This window comes from Pelodiscus sinensis, chromosome 1, assembly GCF_049634645.1.
Source record: "Pelodiscus sinensis isolate JC-2024 chromosome 1, ASM4963464v1, whole genome shotgun sequence".
In the NCBI taxonomy this organism is placed as follows: Eukaryota; Metazoa; Chordata; order Testudines; family Trionychidae; genus Pelodiscus; species Pelodiscus sinensis.
The window spans coordinates 110,193,268-110,217,587 of record NC_134711.1 but is presented as its reverse complement, the minus strand read 5'-3'; the positions used below and the strand labels follow the sequence as shown (position 1 = coordinate 110,217,587).

The window sequence follows — 24,320 nt, the reverse complement described above, 5'->3', positions numbered from 1 at the left end:
TACGCAAAAGATATTAAGTGTCTTTAATACAGTGTTCCTGTGATCAGTCTAGTTATCACAAATTAGCACTAAGCAACAAATATTTATAAGCAATACTGAAGAATTAGCTTTTTGGTAGTAGTTTAATGGGTAGTAGAAAAATTAAAATGCACATATGAACATAGTATTGGCTGCATAATACACCATTTAGTGAGTAAGCTAAAATATTGACTTCTAGTCAGAGTGGAGACTGTCCAACAGCTGGATTCTCTGGTATGCTGAGGTCTCCACTTTCCTTAAGTAGAGCTTGGACGGAGTAAACAACTGAGCTCATTAGACCAGAGTTTGTTTTCCCAGAAGAACCAGAAAGAAAATGTGCACAGAACAACTCTGTCCAGGGAGAACTGGTGGTACATGTGGTGACATTTACTAATAGTTTGTTTTGAGTGGCTCGTGGTGTGTTTAAAATAAAAATCTTGCTCTCGCATCATTGTTATTATGGCTAGTTGAACTGATGGAAAAGTTCTATCAGTATATGAGCCTTGTTATCATTTAAGTTAATATTCTGAATAAGGGAATCTAGGACCAGCCTCCTTTCTTCCCCTTCCTAGAAGTGAGGCAGTAGCTCCCCTTCTGGCACTGAGCAAGGACAGAATTAGTAGGACAGCTGTTAAGAATGGCTTACTACCTGTAAATGCATCAGCCTCTTTGGTCAGAGGTTCTCCTGCCTCCTTCCAGTAAGTTCAAACTTTTAGGCTAAGTCTACACTGGCCAGTCTTGCACAAGAACATATTTAAGTGAGCCGCCATTTTTCTGCAAGGGGCTTTTACACAAGTCTACACTGCTCCTTCTTGCAGAAAAAACCCCTCTTCTGCAAGAGCCGTTCTGCCTGAAAAAAAGGAGTAGTGTAGACTGCTCCTTCTTGCACAAAAGCCCCTTGTGCAAAAATGATGGCTCATTAAGTATGCAAATGAGGCACAGCAATATTCATCACTGCACCTCATTTGCATATATATGTTCTTGCTCAAGACTGGCCAGTGTAGACATAGCCTAACTCTTTAAGCAACTATACTTCATCACTTGCATGGGCTGGTCTCAATGGAAGTAGATCTGCAGCTGCTATTACCAGGTCTTTCTTGTTGCTAGCAGTGTGTATCTTGTATTTACAATAATACAGTTATCCTTCCTGCATTATCTACTTAGCAGAGACTGCTTTATAAAACACTAACAGTTAATGCCTTTGAAGATGTTAAATATTATACCTAGTGTACAGAGTGTGGGGTGAGATACACTGATGTGATAAGCTGAGTACAACACTCCTGTCAATTCCTGACTTCTAGACCTGTAGTTAGTCCTGTAAAATGAAATTCAGCCAACTGTCTACTTTCTTGCAGTGGTAGTAAGGCTTTCACATTGTGCTATCATGTGCTTACCAGGGATAAAGTTATAAAGTATTATCCTTCATCTCCCAGGCTCAGAGGCAGAAATACAGGCTTTTCTCTTGCTTTACCAAGTCTACAAAAAAGAGATGTGAGCTCCTCTACACAAATTGCAGATCAAACAATGAAAATCTGGCAGTACTGAATCCTGAAAAATACTTAACTAAGGCTTAGAGTGTCTTCTCTCCCTACCATTCCCTCTACTTCCATTTCCAAAGGACATCTCTTATTACAGTAGCGTTCTTCCCTGCAGGCCCTGAACCAGAACACTAACCTGTTGCAAGGAGAATTGTTTTGGCACACCCAGGTGCTAGATTCCTTCAGCTAGCACAGTATTTTTATACCTTTAATGCTTTGCTGTAACATTGACATTTGGTTTGTGTCTGTTTCTATGTAACTTCACCTAAACCTTAATTCTTTCTAGTTTTGCTGCCTTCCCACCACCACCCCTAACATAGCTCTTCCCATCCACAGAAAGAACAATATTGTCTCACATTTATACCTTTTGACTTTGAACTTTTGTGACTCATCTGTTTACATGCAGACATTCCTTGCTGGAACAAGTGAGTTTGAACCGTCTCTGTTTGAAGGAACAGCCACAGCAGGGTGGAAACTCAGTCCAAATTTTTTTACCTTCTTTGCACACTAGGGAAAGGAACAGCAAGTCTAGACTTCCAAGCAAGGCAAACAGTGAAGCATTTATAAACAAAGTGAGATGAATACTGGACAAGAGATTACAGATCATATATGGGCAAACTGGTGAGAGCTGAGTCTCAGATTCTTTGCCCTACAGCAGCCTGTGATCTCAAGCAATCTTTGATATCAACTCTATAAAAAAAAAACTGCATGAATACTACTACTGCCTTACAGCCATTCAAAGGAAAAGCTATTATGTTATATCATCTTGGGAAAAACAAGAATACAAAAATCATTCTTCCCTATGTTTAAATGCGCAGGAGCTAAATGTAGCATGTAGACCATCAAGGGGCTGTATAAAACTGGCAGAAAAATGACACCATAATATGACTGAGCACCTGTGCTCATTTCCCATGCACAGAGAAAGGCGAAGGTGGTGGTGTAGTTCATAAAAGAAATTACTATGACATGGTCCTGTTCATTTCTGGCAAATCCCATTCTGCAGAAGTGAGGAGGAAAATTGTGCAATCTTCAGCCAGGCCTGATTTAGCAAGAACAAGTGCTAGTGGAAATATCTTAAGATATATTCACCAATGCCAATAAAATAGACACCCTGGGCTATGCCAAAGAGGGGAGCTATAACCAGCGCGCGGCAGCCTGCCCCTTTCATGAATGCAGCAGGGCCCTCGTGGGTCCAGATTTTCCTGCATGTTTAAAACAGAAAAAAAAAAAAGTGACCACACACAGCATTTCAGATATTTGCGACCTACGAACCAAGATTTTGCAATCCTCTTGCATTAAAACCAGATGTACTCAAAGCCATGGTTCTTAACTGATTACCCTGCAATCCTTCAGAGGGGAAGCTCTGTGGGAATGTAGGCAATGCTCTAAGCATTTTCTTTATGTATTTCATCCAGGGATTTCCCTACACCCCCCCCCCCCCCATGGGGGTGTATACCCTCCCTGAATTTCCCCAATACCCCCCCCCCCCAGTTTTGTGAACTATGGTGCCATACAGCCCACCTTCACCCTCACGGTGTCACCCCTGACACACACCCCCCCTTGTAAATTCGAACCCCTCCTAATTTCAATTCCTGGGGAGGCTACTGATTTAATCTGAACAAGTTTTAAACCAGTTGATCATCTGCCCAGCAGATGAGCTATTTAAAGAACTTGGTTTGTGCATTATGGTGTCTTAGTCCTTAGTCAGGTATGTTGTGGGAACTAACTTGTACCAGCCATTCTCTGCAGGAGCTACTGTAGCGAATGGAGCAGGAGCATAAGCTATAGGGAGTTCTGATCCAGTCTAACCAAAGATTCTTTCCATGAGGAGCCCCTCTGGAGACTTATGCAGGAATGTTAGCTGGTTGGGGATGGGCAAATGTTCCACTGTCACTTCAAGGAAGGTCAAAGGGAATGGTAATTGGACAGGGTGACCCAGAACAGCAGACCTGCAGGGAGGGAATATTATTACTTACCTGGCGCAGTCAATGATTCCATTATAGGTGTCCTCTCCTAGGCCTTTCTTGAGAGTTTGAATTCGTGTTTTTAACACTAAATTGCGTAGAATGGAAAAGAAACATTTAAAAAAAAATCCTTGCAAGGTAGCATTCACACAACCATTAGAATCCTAACAAGTTAGTCCAAACAAAATACAGGACTATGTAGCACTTTAAAGACTAACAAGATGGTTTATTAGATGATGAGCTTTCGTGGGCCAGACCCACTTCCTCAGATCAAATAGTGGAAGAAAATAGTCACAACCATATATACCAAAGGATACAATTTTAAAAAATGAACACACATGAAAAGGACAAATCACATTACAGAACAGAAGGGGGATGTGGGGGGGGGGGGAAGGAAGGCGAATGCCAGTGAGTTAATGATATTAGAGGTGGGGAAGGGGAAATGTCTGTGAGTTAATAGTATTAGAGGTGATAATTGGGGAAGCTATCTTTGTAATGGGTAAGATAGCTGGAGTCTTTGTTAATTCCCCTGCGGAGAGTGTCAAATTTTAGCATGAATGCCACCTTTCCCAGGGCATTCTGAACTGGCTCCCTTGAGGGCAGAAGGGAAATGTTATTCATCAAGGAAATGAAGCAGCAGCAGCTAGGCTACATCTACACTGCGGGTTTTTTGGGATGAGGAAATGCAAATGGAGTGCTAATTTGCATATCTTACACTCTCATTTGCATCTCTTCTTCCAATCCTCTTTGTGGAAGAGGTTTTTGCGATAAAAAGCCCTGTGTAGACAGGGCCACTTATCAGGAAAAAAAACCCTTTTGCGCAAGAACCTGTAAACCTCATTTTTTGAGGAATAAGGGCTCTTGCGCAAAAGGGGGGTTTTAGCGCTCAATTAGTGCTCCATTTGCATTTCCTCTTCCGCAAAAAACCTGCAGTGTAGATGTAGCCTTAGGGTTTGATCCGGGGTCTTGGTCCTCTTACTGGTGCCAGCCTTTGGAAAACAGCGTCGTGTACAACAATCAGATGATGACGGGATTTTGTTTAAAGAATAGCGATTGACCCTCAAAGGCAACATCTGCCATTCTTATGAGTGTGATTCCTAACTAGGGAAGTTACCAATATTTGCATATGTGAGAGATCACAGGCCTCCAGGGAATTCAGCAGCAGTTATCTGAAGAGCAGGGTCTATGTCCTCAGAATTATCCAATAGCAGTGTTTGTAAGTCATGTGTTGTTCGGGAAGTCTACAGAAAAGAGGTGAGGGTTGAGAGAGAGGCGAGGGGTTGGAGCCTGAGCCTATTTCCCCTATCTTCAGTCTGCCACCAGCACCATCAGTTCTTGTGTCATCATTTCTAAGACACCACAAGGACTTGCACAAAGGGAGGCACCGGCCAAATGTGGGGTTGTGGTATGAAAGCAGCTAAACAACCTGAGTTTAAAGGAGTCCATCTCTTCCCTCTCTGCGGGACAAGCTGTGCTGCCATTTGATACTCACCATCCAGAGGGGTCACTGCTACTGCAGCCACACATCCCGCTACACAGCCAGACACAAAAGAATGGATAAAGGGTGCCTTCTCCTCAGAGTGCCTCTGTCCCAATGCGTTGATGTTGGCAAACAGTGGGAAATAGATAATGGAAAAGGGCACATCCCTGTTAGGAGGGCAAAGCGTTAGATAAACATCCAGCATAGACCAAGATCATAGACTGCATAGGGAGTCTGGCTTCTGACATGAAGTGAGGAAAATACACTGCCTCTTTCTTATCCTACCCATGTAGGCTCTAGGGCAGGGATGGGTAAAATCAGACCAGGGCCGGATTCAGCCCATCAAGCATTTCTCTCCATCCACCCAGCTGATTAGCAGCGTGTGCATACTTTTAGCCGGCAGCATGTGTTCAGCTGCCCCTCCTCCAACCTTGCTCCCTCCTGCAGCTGAGCTGCTCCCAGGATTCTCCTGCTAGCTGTGCAGAGTAGGAGAGGGGAATGCTGAAGTCAGGGTGTTCCCCTGTCCCTGCCCCTGATCTCTGCATAGCAAGGGTTGGGGAGAGGGAGACACGTAGCAGAGCTGCTTCAATCTGAAGTGGGGATGGTAAGAGACACAGAGTGCAGAGCGGGAAGATAACATAGCAGGACCGATGTCCCTTAAAGAGACAGAGCGTGGCTTCTCTCAAACTTACCCATCAGCATCCACGCTCTGTGTCTCTGTCTCACACACAGTCACTGTCACTCAGGGTACGTCTAAACTACATGGCTCCGTCGACGGAGCCATGTAGATTTGTTGTTTTGGCAAAGTCAAATGAAGCCGCGATTTAAATGATCGCGGCTTCATTTAAATTTACATGGCTGCCGCGCTGAGCCGACAAACAGCTGATCAGCTGTTTGTCCGCTCAGTGCGCTAGTCTGGACGCTCCCCTGCCGACATCAAAGCCATTTGTCAGCAGCCCCGGTAAACCTCATCCCACGAGGAATAACGGGGCTGCCGACAAAGGGCTTTGATGTCGGCAGGGGAGCATCCAGACTAGCGCGCTGAGCGGACAAACAGCTGATCAGCTGTTTGTCGGCTCAGCGCGGCAGCCATGTAAATTTAAATGAAGCCGCGATCATTTAAATCGCGGCTTCATTTGACTTTGCCTATGTGTCTAATCTACATGCCTCTGACGACAGAGGCATGTAGTCTAGACACAGCTATACACACCGTAGCACACAATCTTTGTCACAAAGTCTGTCTCTCGCACACAATGCCTCTAGGGTGGCAAATGCAGGCATTCGAACTTGCAATTTAAATATCCCAGGCTTCATTTGCATGTTCCCGAGCAGGCGCCATTTTTAAATGCCCGTAGTTCGAACTACCTGCCCGCAGCTACACGCAGCACGGACTAGGTAGTTCGAATTAAAGCTCCTAATTCGAACTACCGTTAAAACTCCTTGCAGGAGGAATAATGGTAGTTCGAATTAGGAGCTTTAATTCAAACTATCTAGTCCATGCTGCGTGTAGCGACAGGTAGTTCAAACTACGGCCATTTAAAAATGGTACCCGCCCAGGAACATACAAATGAAGCCTGGGATATTTAAATCTCAGGCTTCATTTGGAAGTTCAAATGCCTACATTAGCCAGCCTAGTTCGAACTAGGATAGCAGTGTAGACATACCCTGTGTCTCTCTCTAGCCCCCAGGCTCACCCCTTCTCCCTGGGGGTCCAGAATTGGCCCATGACAACATATCAAAATTCATGAAGTGGTCTCCCCCTGCAAAAATTATTGCCCACCTCTGCATATCACTACCAGTCAGGGAGGAGATGGGAACCAAGCCTTCATTCTCACTGAAATATGGTTCAAGTGTCTCTGAGATGAGACACAGCTGTAATTTGGAGATCAAGAATCTCCTGCTTGATGTGAAAATGGATCCATCCAGGGAATGGAACAGATGAATGCAGAGTAGAGTGAACTTTCTGTTTGGCATGGAGAAGAGCAGAATTTGGAGCCAAAGGCTTCAGCATCCGCCGCTGAAGTTGGGGGAAGGGAAGGATGGTCTGAAAAGTTATGAAAGGAAAATTATTTTGTGTTCTGGTAGAACTGAAGTGTTCAACTAAATGGAGATTTCCCCTGAGAATGGTTTGAACCTAAGGATTTTTCCTCAATTAAATAAACTACAAGCATAAGCTGCTTTTCATTAATTTGTGGAAAACTTGTGAGCAGAGATGTTAAAATGCTGTAAAACAATTTGGCTGAGGTGTTTAGCCCTAAGCTACAACTTGGACTGAGCAAACAAGATATATTGTAGTCAGGTTTATGAAGTTCCATTTTTCAGCCAGCTCTAGTTTTATATATTGTGACACTCTGTGGTGCCACTGAAGTTAATGGGAGTTGCTTCTACTGCCTCTAGATTGCCACGTGGCCTAGTCATTCTATTTCTGGGGTCACAGCTCTACCAGAAGCTAGAAGAGTAAAATGGACTGGTTCTATGGAGACTGTCAACCTGTAATTCACAGTAATAGAAGAAGGAAAGGGGGGGGGGGGGAAACCCAGCAACTAGATACAGTAATTGATCTGGCAGTTTTCCTTAATAATAAATACCACTCAGCTTGTATACTACACTTCTCCTCAGTAGCTCTCAAAATACTTCACATTTACAAATAGGAAAAGAGTGTTGATATGATTTACACAAGGTCCCCATCAGGCCAGCGGCACAGCCAGGAATAGAAACAGGCTGCCTGAGTCCCAGGGTAATGCTTTATCCACTGGACCACACTGCTGGTACAGCTTTCCCCTCATCTTTATCAAGTAGTTGGGACAAGTCCTTCAGGAGCAGAACAGCAACCATGCAGTGAGGAGGTGGGGACAGATTACAAACTCCTGGTTTGCAGGAGGTTCCCCACCTTTCCTCCCTAGGATAGGGTAGGATTCATTTCCCATACTGACCCATCACTCCCTGTTTTTTCCCACCCTCTCACCTGAGCAGAGTGACTCCCAATCCTCTGTACAGTCCCATTAGCCCCTCGGTTTTCAGAAGATCTCTGGCGATCGCAGTAGCCGAGGGGCGCTTGAAGGCTGAAGCAGGACCAGCAGCATAAGGCCTGTCCTGAGGGGGCTGGGAGAAGGGAGCCGTTGGCCCATCTGATCCCAAAACCTTTTGCTGCTGAATAACTAAAAAACAAACAAGAAAGAAGAATTAGGTATGTGGGAGAGAGGGGATCCCTCATTTTTCTAAACATGCTCCCCTGCCCATATCACTGCCTGGCTTCCGGTTGACTTGCCCTTAAATCCTTTCCCCAACAAAAGATCACTCCCGCCCAGAAAGAGAGAACAATCAGTACTGACAGAATAATTGAGTTTTTTGATTCAATGATGCAACTGAAAAGAATCTGAAACAATTCAGGAACTTCAGGGGGTAGCCGAGTTAGTCTGTTACAGAAAAAAACAACAAATGGTTTGGTAGCACTTTAGAGACTAATAAAACATGTAGATGGTATCATGAGCTTTCATGGGCACTGCCCCCTTCTTCAGATGACCGGTCATCTGAAGAAGTGGGATGTGCCCATGAAAGCTCATGATATCATCTACATGTTTTGTTAGTCTATAAAGTGCTACCAAACCATTTTTTTCCCCCAAAAACAATTCAGTTAGTTTCAAGCCAAAAGTAATTGTTTTTCTCATCAAAATGAAAAACAATTATTTCAGGTCAATTCAAAAATACTGTTTTGCATGAAATGTGCAAAGTTTGTTTAAAAAATGTCAAAACAAAAAATTTCAACATTTCTACTAAAAAAACCCCAGTTTCTTTTGAGCCAAAATTCACCCTGAATCCGTGAATAGTTGCAATATCCTGAAAAAGCATGTCACGCAGTTCTAACAACCACACTCTGGCTATGTCTAGACTGCAGGCTTCTTTTGGAAGAAGCTTTTCTGGAAGAGATCTTCTAGAAAAACTTCTTTCGAAAGAGTGCGTCTACACAGCAAAAGCACAATGAAAAAGCAATGTGCTTTTTTGAAAGATAGCATCTACATTCATTGGACACTATCTCGCATTTCAGTTGTGATTACTGTGGATGGAGTGGCCACCAGGGCACCTGTGCTTTTTCCTGGAGGCCTCTTCTTTCGAAAAAACATTCTTCCATGTCCACACATGCCTTTTTCCGAAAAAGACTTCTTCCTTGTAGAATGAGGTTTACCACCGTCGGAAAAAACCCTCCGTTCTTTCAACTTGCTGTTGAAAGAACGCAATAGCAGTGTGGATGTAAGTATTGTTTTTCCGGAAAAACTCTGCAGTGTAGATTTACCTTCAGTGTCACCTAGGACTTCCCATTCCACATCACTCTAGCAGACCTGATAGCATCAGAACCAAGCACTTCCCCCTCCCCTTTCTTAGACCCATTCCAGGAAACTGAGAGCACAACCTCTCTGCATAGCTACCAACAACTAGCCTGACAGTAAAAAGCTGGTAACGGAGTTTGAGTTAGATCCCAAAATGGGAGCATGAGACAATTACTCATCTATCGTACCAGTCCAGAAATTAGATCTTAAACAATCACACATAGCTGGATAAGTAAAAGAGTCTTTCATTTCTGCATTTCTCCCCAAGGTGTTCTTCTGTTCTTGAATCAAAATCACATTTCACAATTAAATTCCAATCACTGCTGGCTAAGGTCAGCTCTACAGGAGCTGTGACCTTCCCCTCACAGCCAAGGTCCCCATGTCGCTCCCAGTGGTACTGCCTGCTGGGAGAAACTGGGCCAGGAGTCCTTGAGCGCTCCCCTTCAGCAAGTACTGAGGTGGTGGGGAAGGCACAAGCCTCTTCCTGACCATCAAGAGCTCCGTGAGATCTGCACTCTAAAGGGACTCCAGCAGCATCTCAGCAAGCATGTGACAAAGGAATTTACTGCCAGACTATGAAGCAACATATTCCCTCCCAGCCCCCACCATGTAAAACAAGGCCTAACCCAGTCGTCCAGCATCCTGAAGCTGAATTTTCAGCATCTCCATTGGGGTTGTGACCACCACTTGGCAGGCTCCAGCGCCGCAGCCAGCCAGCATCTCCCTCTCCAGCGGCAACTTCTTCCTGGCAGGAATAGCACAGATATAATAGAATGCACAGCGGAGAGAGACACAGATAGACACAGATTTATACAACTACTGGAGGGGGAGAGTTATACAGCCTGGTCATGCTGCATCTTGATTGCTCCACAGTGAGTCCTTAGACATGTATCCTGAGCTATAAGGAAACAGATTAGACATGTTGCCCCGCACAGCCACACAAAAACAAGCACACAAGGGCACACACCTCCTTGATTATCCATGTGCTCCCTGCAGACAGTATGTAGATACATACACATCCTTCCATAAATGATACCTTTATTCCAACAGCCTGCCTATGACAGTGGGCACAAAACTCCTAAAACACCCCAGATTTTGCATTTTTATACCAAGGGAGGTAAGAATATAATTTTATTATATTTCATCCTACCTAACATACTGTTAGATACTATAGATCCTTTTCTTATTCATCTATGTTCCATCCTTAACATATTACTTGAGCTATGGCTACATTATGCAACTTTTAGTGACATGGCTGTGCCCCTACAGCCGTGTTGTTCAAATACCACTCCTCCTGACAAAGTGCTGTTCACACTGGCATTTTTCAACAGACAAAAGTTTTGCCGATGAAGTGCCAACCTAAGATAGCTGTCTCAATAACATCCTGCACCAGTGAGTTCCACAAATTAATTTTATGGTTGATGAACAGGTATTGGCTATTTTCTTTTATCCTTTACAAATGCAGATGATATATCCTTCCATGACAGGAGTCTGTGTTTTTATCATTTAACAGTTTTCTTCATCTCTAATTTCTATGGTCCTCTCTACTGTACAGACAGATGAAGACTCACGCACACATGCCGGTATATGCACATCCAAAGGAATTGATCAATAGTCCATCTACTCACTGATAATGCTGTGCTTCAGAGTAAGGCAAAAAATATAATAATCCTGGATACGCATGCATATTAGTCACCAGTGTTCCCTGAAAGCTGTGTGCTTGTGCAGCTGCTCAGGAGATATTCCAATGCCACTCAGCTGATTAACAGAGCACATCTGGTGGTGCACATCTGCATGTAAAAATTTTATTCCACATGTGGATAGAAAAATGCACACATTGTTGGGAAGATTAACATATAGCTAGCCACTCACAAAACTATACACCTGCATAACTACACAAACCCATACAGAAACACACAAAACTACACTTATTCACACCTAAAACTAAACGTTCATCATCTTCATACAAATACTTGCTACCTAAAACACACAGAATTTTGTGCATGGCAAAAGCTAGACAATAACATTTCCTCCATACCCATCCTGTGAGAGCAGCTGTCGAAAAAAGTCATTGGCTGCCAACTTGATTGCTTTCTCAGGTGTGACCAGCGTCAGGTTCACCGCAGCCCCTGGTCAATGACAGAAGGGAAGACAAAGGGTTAATTCAATCACATTCTGTGGTGTATTAAAATCCCTCCCACATTGATTACCCAAAGTAAGAACGGGGAAGAGAGACATCTCATGTGCAAATGATTCCATGTAATGAGTGTGTGAAGTCACAGTTAGTCACAGCTTCCAAAGGCAAGAGAAGAAGGGCCTTTCAAAGACACAACAAATGGAGGTAGAACCAGGAATGGGGCAAAATAGCCCAGCGGTGGTGGGGGATTGTGAATAGTATACGAAAGCCAGTGCTTTGATGGACATCAGTGTACTCAAACTGTGACCTGTGGAGCAGCAGTAGCTCCATTCAGCCTCACCTGATAGTCCTCAGAATGAAATACTTGCCATTGGGGGGGGGGGGGGGACAACTCCTGGGATAAGTGTAAATTTAAATAAAAATAAATAAAATGAATGTAAGTCTAAAAAAATGCTTAAAATGAACATCCATGTTACTTGTCAAAATGATAAAAAAATAAAAATCAAATTCTGTTGAGCCTATGAATTAAATAAACTGAAGCATTCTAACTGGCCTTTTCTGGTCAATATTTTATTTCTCTCTCATATTTCTCTGCCTCTGATCATTTCCACTGCTCTTCTGTGAAGATTCCCTTTTTTGATCCAGTATTTCTCTTATCTGTAATTATCAGCTGCTCTCAATGACAGCTGTAACTTTGTGTGGGCCTCGGGGCCAGTAGGGTCTGAAATAAGGGATGCCTGTGTTGCTAAGAAGTGTAATGGTAACATTATGTGCATTTGTTGAGAGGATATAACTGACACATTGGGACAATCTGCTGCAAAGGGGACCCCAAATTCCCACAAAGACTACCTCGGTACATGCCGAAGAATCCCTCTGATCGCAGAGTCTTCACCAAGCAATCCCGCCTAGAAGCAGAGAGAGAAATGGGGTGAGCAACTGCTGCTCCAGGATTGTGCAATTGGTTTGTTAATAAAAACCCTTTTAGCTTCACTAGAGCTAGAGTTCACAGGTTCTGTGGTTAGAGGCTATTATGGGGCAATGTGATCACATGCTTGGGCAGTAGTACAGGCAGTCCCCGACTTACGCGGATCCGACTTATGTCGGATCCGCACTTACGAACAGGGCTTTTCTCGCCCCGGAGCTCGCGGTGGCGGGATCGCCCAGAGCGCAGCGGTCCTGCCACCGCGTCCTCCGGGGCAAGAAAAGCTGCTCCGGGTCTCCCTGGTGTGCTGGGGGGGACTCCCCAGCACAGCAGGGAGACCTGAGCAAAGCTGCACAGGCGGCGGGACCCCGCTGCCCGTGCGGCTTTGCTCCTTTGCCCCGGAGCAAAGCCGCACATCTGGCGGGGTCCCCTGCCTCTGCGGCTCTGCTCCGGGGCAAAGGAGCAAAGCCGCACGGGCAGCGGGATTCCGCCGCCTGTGCGGCTTTGCTCGGGTCTCCCTGCTGTGCTGGAGTCCTGTCCCAGGAGTCCAGATTCAGCCGCTGTTGAAACTGATCAGCGGCTGATTCCAGGAAGCCGGGGGCGGAGCAACTCTGCCTCCGGCTTCCTGTAGTCAGCCACTGATCAGTTTCAGCAGCGGCTGAATCTGGAGCCAGTTCTGACTTACATACAAATTCAACTTAAGAACAAACCTATAATCCCTATCTTGTACGTAACCCGGGGACTGCCTGTATGTGCATACACACGTCCACCTCCCCTTACAGTGAGTCTAGGGTTACCAGGTGTTCGGTTTTCACCCAAATAGTCCGGTATTTGTGGGCTCTGTCCGGTAAAAAAAAAAAAGAAAAGAAAATACCAGACATGTAAAATGACCAGTATTTTCTGTTGTTTCTCTCGGACAGAAGGCCGGCGGGGACATTCTTCCCCTGCCTCATCTGACGGGGGCAGGGAGAGCGGGTTAGTGTGTGGATTTTTGCTCAACAAGTTTGGTCCCCCATTTTTTTTTTTTTAATTCAACCAATTTTTTTCCTGCCATGTTTGGGATTTTTTGTGAAAGTATCTGGCAACCCCAAGTGAGTCAGCTCCCTCTGTAGAAAGAATAGACTGAAATGAGACAAAAGTCCCATTCTGTGAAAAGAACTATCCTACCTACTACCATATTTAACACAGCGATGGCTAGTACAGCTCTAACAAGACAGGGATACTTTGACCATAGTAAAATGTTATAATGAAATCATGCTATAGAGGCTGTATGTTGGACATTACTCTAGAGTAGTGCTCCTCAAATAAGGGCTCGCCAACATGAAAAGGCTGACATCAAAACTTTTCACGTTTCCACTTACTTTTACCATAAAAGAGAAAAAAGTAAAAATAAACCAAGGTAATTTATCTGTGCGTGTTTTGAGGGACTGACTGTAAATATCTGAACTTGAAGGGTAAGAGCGTGCAGAGAAAGGGGAAACAAGATTTTTTTTATTGTAATACAATCTTCAGCCTTGTGACCCTTGATTGCCTTTTGTGAGCTCCCCACTTCTTCTGGGGGCAGTAACACTGCTCTATAGCAAATCTGGGCTAGCAGGGATCTCAACAACAATTTATCTTCTTCTAACCATTGGTCAGAGAAACGGTGTTAGAGCCTCAACTAGCAACACAGTCACAGGTAGGGAGCTGATCTTTTGGAATTTCTCTTGCCAGCAGGAAAAAAGGGTGTTTGCTTTTGGGAATGTGGGGGTTGGTTTTTTTAAGTAGAAAGGCAACGATGTTTAATGGAATTCACCCTGGTCTGCAGGGTGGGCAGGGCCTTAAAAATCTCTAGGAAGGGTGGCAATACATTGCATAGGCCTTCACATCTTCAGAGTGCTTTACAAGCATTCACTAAATAATAAATACTGCTGCCCTCCAGCCCCCTCTAGTGTCCACAGACTGTAAGATGACTGCTTGCTGTTTCTGGGCCTCTTTCTTTGTAGTCCCAGAAGCACTGGTAGCTTAAGACATCTCTGCCTGGCCTTTATCAACAGGAGAAGGAAAGCAGCATTTCCCAGGGCCTCAGGACCCTCTGGGCTGCTGGAGGCTGAGAGCGCTGGCACTGTATGTTCCTATGGAGAAGTGCAGACTTTCCCCACCCATTTCATCAGGATGAGGCTCTTGACACATGAGTGAATAAACTCAAGAGAAAAACTTCCCAGCATACATTATAGCTGAGAAAGGAAGGGGATGGGTAGAGGCAAACATTTTCAGGATACTGACAGACACACACAGGACAGCCACGTATGCTTAGGCATACCTGCGTAGCCCTATTCTCCAAGCTGCCCACTGAATTTCTCTCCGCCCTTTATCTAGTAATATGTTTATTTTATTTTATTTTATTTTATTTTATGTTGTGGAGGGATTTCGGTTACATGATTTTCCTGTCTCACCACCCTGGAGCCTAGAGATTCCTTGTTCCTCTGCTGCATATCCCTGTGGCTCCAGGCAAATGCCAAGAAGAACCCACATGGGGGCCCAGGAAATCTTCTCAAAGAAGAATTACTACTAGTAGACGACGCCCTAAGACTGAGCTAGTTGGTGGATTCCCCGACAAAACAAAACGATGGGGAGCCAGCTGGGAGCAGAAGCCTCTTATGCTCAGTGGAGGAGGAATGAAAGAGAAAATGGAGGAAGACGTCTTCTGCTCCAGCCACCCCCAGCATTGTTTGTGGGAGCGAGGAGGGGAATTTGGGGCAGTTTTATGTTCACTTACTAGTGCCCCCCCACTTGGGGGTTCTAAGAACACATACATTCCAGTATAGACTCCTTGTCCCTGCTGGTTCTGAAGACGGGTTTTCGCCAGATCAATTGGGAAGACGCAGCTCACTCCCACTAGCCCGGCCACACCTCCATTGATTAACTTTGCTGGAAGACTGAAATGAGAAAGGAGAAAAGTTCAACACTGCAATGGAATGACAGCTACTTGCCCCGTCCCTGAGCCTTCCTAAGAGTCTAAATCCCTTTTTAAAAAAAATGAGAGTTAGGCTCCTACACCAGTTAGAGGCTGTGACACTGAGCACAGCTACACCTACATGTTTTTAAAAATCTGTCTTTTTTAAAATGTTTGTAAAAGTCTTTGTCACTTTAAGCCCCAGTTCCACATCTGTAAAATGAAGCTAATAGCATTTCCCTGCATTACTGGAGTTTTGGGAAGCCACCTAGACTAAGAATGTGAGGTGGTAACAGGTCCATTTAAATAGACACAGTGGAGAGTAAAAGGGGAGACTGACAGCTGCCCAAGGGATTTCTCCAGGTCCTTTCAATGGGTGTGGTGTGGCTAAATGACCCTGGTAGCTTTGAAAATCTAAACCACAAACAAAAAGAATGACTTCTACCTCTACCGGAAGGCCAGTCCAGTGCAAAGACCAACAGGGACTCCCCCATGGCCCTGCCCCTTTTAGGCACTGTAGCTCCTTTGCTAGGGTGAGCATATTTCCCTATGGTGAATAAGGGACACCTGGTAAAACTGCTCGAATGCAAGCAAGTTCAATGGCAATCAATCAGAACTATGCAGGACACCCCTCCGCACCTAAACATGCTATAAAAACACCAGGGCCCAGCAGGGAAAGGGTGTCATGGAGGTCTGGGCTGAGGGCCAGGCAGGCAGGCAGGCAGGCAGGCAGTCACATACATACATACATGGCCTTACCTAAAGGTGTAATCAGGCTACAGGGAGGGGGAAGCTCAGGTGTGGACAGAGGAGGGCTAGGGAAGCTCAGGGTGTAGGTCAGAGCGCAGAGAAGGAGTAGCTGGAGTCTATGTGCAGATTGGCCGCTAGCGCAGGGTGCAGGTGGGAGTAACTAGAGGCTGTGTGCGACCAGGGAGTAGCCTAGCAGGCAGGGAGGGAGTAGCTAGAAGCTGCGTGTGGCCAGGGGGTAGCTACGGGCTAAGGCCCCTGTTCCCTGAGGGCTCTACCAGCCTCATAGTACAGTAGGGCCCCAAACTCTGCCCACAGGCTCTGGAGGTTTCTCTCCCACAGGGAGCACTGGGGATGAAGGACTCAGCCCTGCCACTGACAGCTTTAGCCCCACCACTCATGACCAGGTGAGTGGGTGGGGACAGGTATCGTGGTTAGGGATGTAAAATCCCATTTCATTGGTTAACTGGTTAAATGTAATATTTAACCAGTTAATCAATTGAAAGGGGGCTGGGCGGAGAGGCTGCTTCACCCAGCACAGCTAGGCTGGAGCACCCCTGCCTCCAGTGTACCCCATGCGACTGGAGCAGCCCCTTGCCTGGGGCAGGCGGGGAGATGCTCCAGCCTCTACCAGTTAGGCTTACCAGTTAGCCATTCACATCCCTAACAGTGGCTTCTGCCTGAGAAACTCTGGGAATTTAGGGGGGGGCAGCTTGAAAGGGGTAGATCCCCCCTTGAGAAACTCTGCTTTAGGGTGCACATAAGTGACATACAGTCCTCACTCACCCCCAAACTCACTTACCCATCTATCACACACAGACTGCCTCTCCTACTGGCTTCCTGCCTCTGCATCCTGACTGAGAGTACCACTTTCCTCTGCCAGCAACAGGAGGCTGCTGATGCCGATTGACCAGCAGGGGGAGCAGAAATACAGGACAATTTACCTGTGTGTGTGTGTGTGTGGTTTTTTTGCAAAGGTGACACACCTTCAAGAAGGCTTAAGTAAGGAACTGTCCTGTTAAAACGGGACAGATGGTCACCCTGCCTTCTGGACCCCATCCCTGGGCAGAGCATGGGAACATGAGTGTGATGTCTGCTTCCTCATTTCCCACGTAGTTAGCATAAGGAGGCATGGCCGGTCCTAACCAATTGGCAACTCTGAGTGACCATCTGGCTCACCCATAGGGTTGACAGATGGTTTCAAAAAAATACCGGACAAAAATTTGTCAAGCAAAAAGAAAAAAAAAAAACCAACAACACAAACACACCTGGGAAAATTTGTCAAGCAAAAAAAAAAAAAGTTGGGGGGAGGATTCGGGAGGTCGGGCCAAAATGCGGTCGCAGCCCACCCCTAAGGCTGGCTCTGTCAGCGGCCCCTTGAAAATGATGGCTCCGGGCAAGTAGGCCCCCACGGCTGCAATCCCCCTCCCTTCTGTTACAAGCACACCTCCACCCAGCTACCAAACCTCTTGCACGTGCACAGCCCTGGCAGGAGGACCCAGCCTGAACCACTGTTTTCACAGGGATTCACCACACCTCAGGCTAGGCCCTCCTCAGTCTAATGTGGAGCTCCTTGGATGTGCTGAGAGAGGTTGCTAGTGAGTGGACTGATTCTGCAGGTTGATTGGCTAACATCTCCCTCCCAGGCAGAAAGGGGAAGGCGTTCAGCCATCCACCTCAGCACAGACTGCGGAGCTGACTGAGCACCAAAGGGCCTTGACTTTCCCATGGTTTTTATGTTCTCACTTGCCTGTAACATACTCCCTGAAGTACCACAGCCCGGCAAGCTGACACAATGGCCCAGGCAGGGCTGTGAAAAAGAACTGGGCTGCTTATGAAGTCCTAGAGGTGGTGGAGGTGCTAGGACAATCACCTATAGAGCTAGCCTGCTGGCTTGCAGATATATCTTTTCTTATGAGTTTGACCATTTGTTACACTATAGATTTGTTATTATAATAGGTTTATCAATTTGTATTTGAGTATTTTAGCTGTAACGCTAGATAACATACAAGATGTTGCCTGTGGGTAAGTTAAAGGCAAGTTGGATTGTGACCTTTCACACAGATAAGTGGGCAAGTTAAAGCAAGTTGGTAGGGAAGGGGCACCCATCTTCATGGCCTTTTTCAGACATAACAGGTACACCACAAAGAACATGGACATAACCGGTTAAGATAGAAATAACAGAGGTGAGGATGAGCTAACGATCTTTGTTACAAATATGTCATTAATATGCACAAACATGTCAGCTTATACTGTAAATGAACCCTAACATTTTTGTGGGTAAGGAACTTAAATATGGGCATGGAAGGAGGGGTATTTGGTGATCAGGCCCAATAATAGGGGCAACCCATCATGTTGGAAAAGTTCAACTTATTTTATTGTTAGTTAATTGTTAGATCTTATTTGTTTCAAATAAACACTTAAATTAGCCTCTACAGTTTTTATAGTCTATAGCTTTTAGCTCTAGCTTCTTCTAAGTTCCTCACTTCCCATTCAAGATATGAAGAACCTGAACCACTGAACTTCCCTGGCATGCCAAAGGCAAATCTAGTCCTTTGTCTCTTATCACAAGGCTATCAAGGAAGGGTGTCAGTATATTAATCAAGAAAGTTTTATAGTATATAATACCACATGCACTGCCAGAACATTATTGCTTTTGTAATTGCTTTGATTGCTTGATTACTATTCCATGACTGTTCAATTTATCTCAATAAAAGGCTTAAAGCTGCTTTTTGTTCTCAGTGTGCATTTCCTTGTCATACATCCCAAGGGTCTCTGAAAATTCTTGTAGCCTGATTCTGGGACAAGAACCTTATTATCCTGATCAAATTAACTGGCAAGCCTATAGCCCATGTAGTCTAACTATATTATTAATCTCCCATAAAATCAGGCAGCGGGTTTAGGATGTCTGTTGATAGTGCTCATAGGCCTTTAAAAGTGAATTAAACCAAACTCTGTGTAAATGCAGAGAAATCAGGACCAGAAGAGCAGGCCCAGCTGCTGCAACTGACAACCAGCTAGCAGTTGAGCAAGAGGCTAGAACTATGCCCCAAAAGGTAAGAAACTGTAGGAAGGCACTCACCTGATCTTCTTCTTACTCCCCATTGTTCCTTGCAGACCTTTTCCCTTGACTGCCACACACAGGTGATTCTTTCACCTTTCTCAGGCACTTTTCCCTTTGAAAGAGGCTGCTTTGTTCAGCTGGGGGATAGAGCATCAGATCTTATAGCACCAATTGTCATGTGCTTTAATGCATACATGCATGTTATACGCTGGTCTCTGGTATTTATTGCATGTGGTCTATTTCAAAGCATAGAATACACCAGTGGGTTACAACCTATCACACATCATGTAATTGTTTCATTGACATCCAGGGTAGATAAAATTCATTTTTTTTAAATTTAAAAATCAATTTTTAAAAATTTAATTCCATTTTAAAAAATTAAAAATCATCAAGAAAATCTTAAATGTATCATTTAAAATAAGTTATAATTAAATCTCATCACAAACATGCTACACATACAGTTAAAGTCTAATAAAAATGAATTAATAGCTTTAGTTTATCCAGCCTAATTACTAGCTCTTGAAGCTTCAGGGGGTAGCCAAGTTAGTCTGTACAGGATAAACTTAAAAAACAACAAACAGACTGAAACAAAAGACAGAACTATGTAGCACTTTAAAACTATCACTCAACAAATAGACCGGTGGCATTTTAAAGACTAACAAAACATGTAGATGGTATCATGAGCTTTCGTGGGCACAGCCCGCTTCTTCATACTAGCTCTTGCTTCTTGAAAGTTCTGGCTTTCAATTTCTGTTTCCTAGCAGACTAAAAAGTAACATGAGTAAAGAAAGAGACAAGCTGGACAGGATTGTCTTTGTTCTGTGCTTATGTGGTGGTGGATGTTGGCCCAGCACTGCAGAGGAGTTAGTTAAGATATTGGTTTAAAGACAGAGAGACAATATATAAGATAGGACAGAGCAGCATAGAAAATAACAGTGGAGTGGACTAGAAAATACATTATTAGGCACACAAAAAGCTTACTATATTCCCCCATTCTTTTGCCACAGAAACACTGTTGTGGCTTCTGGGCATAAGAGAGATCCTGTCTGGGAATATTTTTGAAGAAATTCATTCCCTGGGTAAAAATGGAAAATGTGTCAAGTGTAAGCAGTGCAAGAAGATATAGGGCCTAGTTGCAAGAATGAAACATCATAAGAAAAACTGTTCATTGGAAGAAAATGATGTGGCTGAAGATGTGAATATGACTGAGTGGATCAACTAGTTAGTAACTTAAATCATTTACTTTGCAATATATAATTCTTCAAGATTCTCTCTATGCATTTTAGTATAAGTGTGATTTAACAAGTAATTTCCCAACCTGTTTGCTGTGTTGGATTTTGCTAGAAAAAAAAAGTTTAGCTTAGCTAATTATTATGGCTTGCTTAATTTAGTTAACTAGGTTTAGAATCTGTCACTCAGTCCTGGTCTACACTAGGACCTTAGTCCGAAATTAGCCCCCCAAGCTCAATTTTGTAAGCGATGTGTCCACAATACCAAGCCCGTTATTCTGGAATAAGGCGACATGGAATTCAAACTCTGTAGTCCCGCTTTTCATAAGGAATAACACTATTCCCAAACTTGTAAGTCAGAAATAACGCTAGTGCAGATGCTCCAGTGCTGCTAATTCAAACTAATTGGCCTTTGGGAGGCCTCCTGCCACTTCCCAGAGTGCTTCTTGGGGCTCTAAGTCCGAGGTAGTGCATCCATATCGACAAGCCTGCCTCGGACTACATTTCTCCTGTTATGGAATTCCCCACCCACCCTGCATCCCAATTACAACGGCTCTAATCCCCAGATGGGTGAGATTGTTCTATACCTGAGATACATACAAGGTCTAATCTCATGCTCAGGTCCAAGGGACTGAAGAGTCACATAGAAAACCTCCCAAGAGGGACAAGCCACACAGAACAGCTAGCCCTATTATTCTAGTTGCTCTGACAGCTCTCTTTGTGGGCCATGAGAGCATCTCTAGCTGCCAGGATTGCTCACTAAACTGGTCTCATGCTAGCAACAGGATTGTTGAGGAACCACTGAACAGATGGTACTCAGCCTCCCCTGTCATAAGCATTCTGTCTTTTGTAAGAAGGAGCCAAAAAAATCCCCGAGGTAAAAAGTCACATCTGAAAGACCATGAGGTATACTACCCTCCCGCCCCTCCACCACCATGGCTGGCTCCAAGACTCCCAGTAAAGGATGTCTCCTCCAGGGACTAGTATGCCCTTGTTTGCAGAGCTCTACTGGGAAGCAGAGGCAGCAGCAGCCTGGAAAGCACTTTAGGAAGCAGGGATATATTTTCAGTGGGGTTGGAAGAGGGGATGAAGGGAGCAGAACCTTTGCTCTCTGTAGCCTCATCTCGAGAGACACCAGCACCTGGCCTTTCTCTGCATGTCTGCCCTTATTGCACACAGGGCCGGGGGTCAGTGGAACGGCCAAGACATGCGAACAGATGGAGAAGATGGCTTGAATCCAGGGCTGAGACCACAGCCATTTCCAGTCGTATGGGCACACTCTCTCTTTCACTGCGTATGGGCAGTTTTCAAGATTTTCATTCAAAAACAGCAGTTGCTGGAGTCAGGCCGAGAGCAGGCCAGATCCTCTCCCAGCTTCCTCCTTCCTCCAAACTCCCCTGATGCTCCTCAGCCCTCCCCTGCAGCACCCCCTGCTGGCCTCCTCCAGACCCAGCTCTCTCACTGAATGACCCGCCTGACCTGGACCTCAGCTGGGTTGTGAGAGAGGCAGGAACTGAAGCCAGTGATGTTCCAAATGCAGCTCCTTGTGCGAATGCTTTCTTCTGGTCAGTGTAAAAGCAGCACTGGGGGAAGGGGCTCTAGAGGAAGCAGACACCAACCACGGCCAGTTAGACAGCGGGTCATTGTGGTGCTGGGATTTCCAGGGAAAGAGTGGTGAATCCAAGGGAGAGGACTAGAGAGGGAGGATCCTTTGGAGAGTAGGCACTGCCATTGGATGGGGCCCTGCATTAACAGGGAATAGGTGAATAGCAGGTATTGCTGCCAACACAGGGCCCAGGGAGATGCACTCTGGGTTCAGTAATTCCCCTGCTAGCCCCTCTCTCCCCTGCCTCAGTCTGCCCTCATCACATATAGAATGACCTGAAGGAAGGGGGGAGTGCAGGGGCAGGCTAGTGCCAGGGAGCCGTGACTCATTGCAATGGCATGATACACACAAACATTGAGTATGAACTGGGTTAGGACAAAGTCTGATGTTTTGCCAGAGAGGGAGTTCAAATATCATTCATCTGGAGCATGGGCATGGAGTAGAAGACTCCCCTAACAGAAAGCTAGAGCCTGGGGCAATTGTACATTCTTCACTGTCCCAAAGCAGATTACACAGTACATGGGATGATGCTGTGGGTGATGAGATGTTAAAATTGGCTGTGGGCAGTGTTCACTGACATCCACAGCCAGAATTACCAATCCCCAAGTGTTTAAAAAAAAAAAAAATCAAGATTTGCTTAAAAATAATGATTGCTCCTTGTAGTGGTGGAGCATTTAGTGTTTCAAAATCTCAGAGAAGTAGCAGTATAAATGTTAAAACAAGTAGTTCTGTAGTACAGAACTACTTGTTTTTAGTGTTTCGTGGTGGTGGTTTTTTTTTTCACAGCCCTGAGGGTTAGACACTTACCTGATTTTTCCAATGAAAGTTGACTGACTGTAAGGCAGTACCCTGACTTCAAGGCTGTGTCTAGACTGACAAGTTTTTCCGGAAAATCATCTGCTTTTCCGGAAAAACTTGCCAGCTGTCTACACTGGCCGCTTGAATTTCCGGAAAAGCACTGATGATCTCATATAAAATCATCAGTGCTTTTCCGGAAAAACTATGCTGCTCCTGTTTGGGCAAAAGTTTTTTTCCAAAAGACTTTTGCGCAAAAGGGCCAGTCTAGACAGCATAGTACTGTTTTCGCAAAAAAGCCCCGATCGTGAAAAAGGCGATCAGGGCTTTTTTGCGGAAAACCGTGTCTAGATTGGCCACGGATGCTTTTCCACAAAAAGTGCTTTTGCGGAAAAGCATCCTGCCAATCTAGACGCGCTTTTCCGAAAATGCTTTTAACGGAAAACTTTTCCGTTAAAAGCATTTTCGGAAATTCATGCCAGTGTAGACGTAGCCCAAGAGTTGGTGCATGATGAAAAACACCAAAAATCACAAGACACATGGTAGGAATTGTGAGCATGGCAACTCTTCTAGCTCCCATTATCACCCTTCTCCCAGAAGTGGTAAGAGCTCAGGCTGCCTGCGAGAAGCACTTTGATAGCTAGTTTTCTAGAGTGCACCCTGATTTGTTTGGGGCAACTGATTCTGACAAGGACCAAAAGAACCACTGAAAGAGCACAGTGTAGGATATACTAGTCTCCTTTAGCGAAGCAATTTACTCTCCAGAGACAGGCCTGAATGGAGAGCTCTGATACTCTGGGGAAGCTCAGATGCAGGTCTGAAGGTTGCTGCTTAGACACACCTCTAAAGAGAAATCCAGCATCACCAAACATTTCTGAAGCTCCAGGAATCCCAAGTGGCACCCGTAGCTTAAGGAGACCAAAGGCTGGGTTAGAAGTGCAGAGTACTAATCTGGCAGGTCCTCTCAATACCCCCAGCCTGTGACTTACCCAGAAAACTTGTATTTATGAGTAATTAGTAACATGTGTGCATGTGAATGTGTTGGGCTATGCACAGATGGAGCAGCTATATTAGGGTCAAAAGAGAAAGTGGGGAGACTTACCTCTGTTTCTGATCCATCAGTTTCCTTCCTTCTTGTTCTTGTTCCTTCTTCCAAACCCAAATATCTGACTCACAGCTGGATTCCACTGGCAAGCAAATGCCATCCCTAGCTTAAGGGACAGTTTACAAATTCCTATTGTTTTTATGTAGTGTAAAATTCCTTTTCCTGTTTTATTGGCTTTTCCTCCATAACTCTGGGAAAGAAGCCACTCCTGGTCCCTTCCTGCCATAGCTAGGTGAGGAAGAGCAAATCTCACACAAAAATGTCTGTTCGGTTTTTAACCTAAAGTTAAAACAGGTTTTTAGATTAACATAGGCTGGATTTCCTTCCCTCCCACTTAGCTGAGCCCCACCTTCAGACAGCTGGCAGGCTATAATCATACATTTAACAGAACCACAGACCTGCTAGACCAGTCAAGTCCCTATCCCTGCCAGCGGAAAACTGATTCCTAAACTTGA

At 44.9% G+C, this 24,320-nt stretch overlaps 1 protein-coding gene across 2 annotated transcripts; it reads right to left on the bottom strand.

Annotated features, from left to right (window-relative positions):
• Positions 1-103: 103 nt before the first annotated feature.
• SLC25A18 (solute carrier family 25 member 18) lies at positions 104-24,115 on the bottom strand. Of its 2 annotated transcripts, XM_014579717.3 has the most exons (10): positions 23,863-24,115; positions 19,149-19,267; positions 15,180-15,302; positions 12,312-12,367; positions 11,364-11,454; positions 9,952-10,070; positions 7,966-8,158; positions 5,013-5,167; positions 3,533-3,608; positions 104-2,758 (listed from the first exon to the last, which is right to left on the bottom strand). In XM_014579717.3, exons 2-10 carry the CDS (start codon positions 19,169-19,171, stop codon positions 2,617-2,619), a joined length of 978 nt encoding a protein of 325 aa, XP_014435203.1. In that variant the 5' UTR covers positions 19,172-19,267; positions 23,863-24,115; the 3' UTR covers positions 104-2,616. The 2 variants fall into 2 exon arrangements, with proteins under 2 accessions (XP_014435203.1, XP_075752905.1); XM_075896790.1 differs by lacking the exons at positions 19,149-19,267; positions 23,863-24,115 and having other exon boundaries at positions 15,143-15,269.
• Positions 24,116-24,320: the final 205 nt, after the last annotated feature.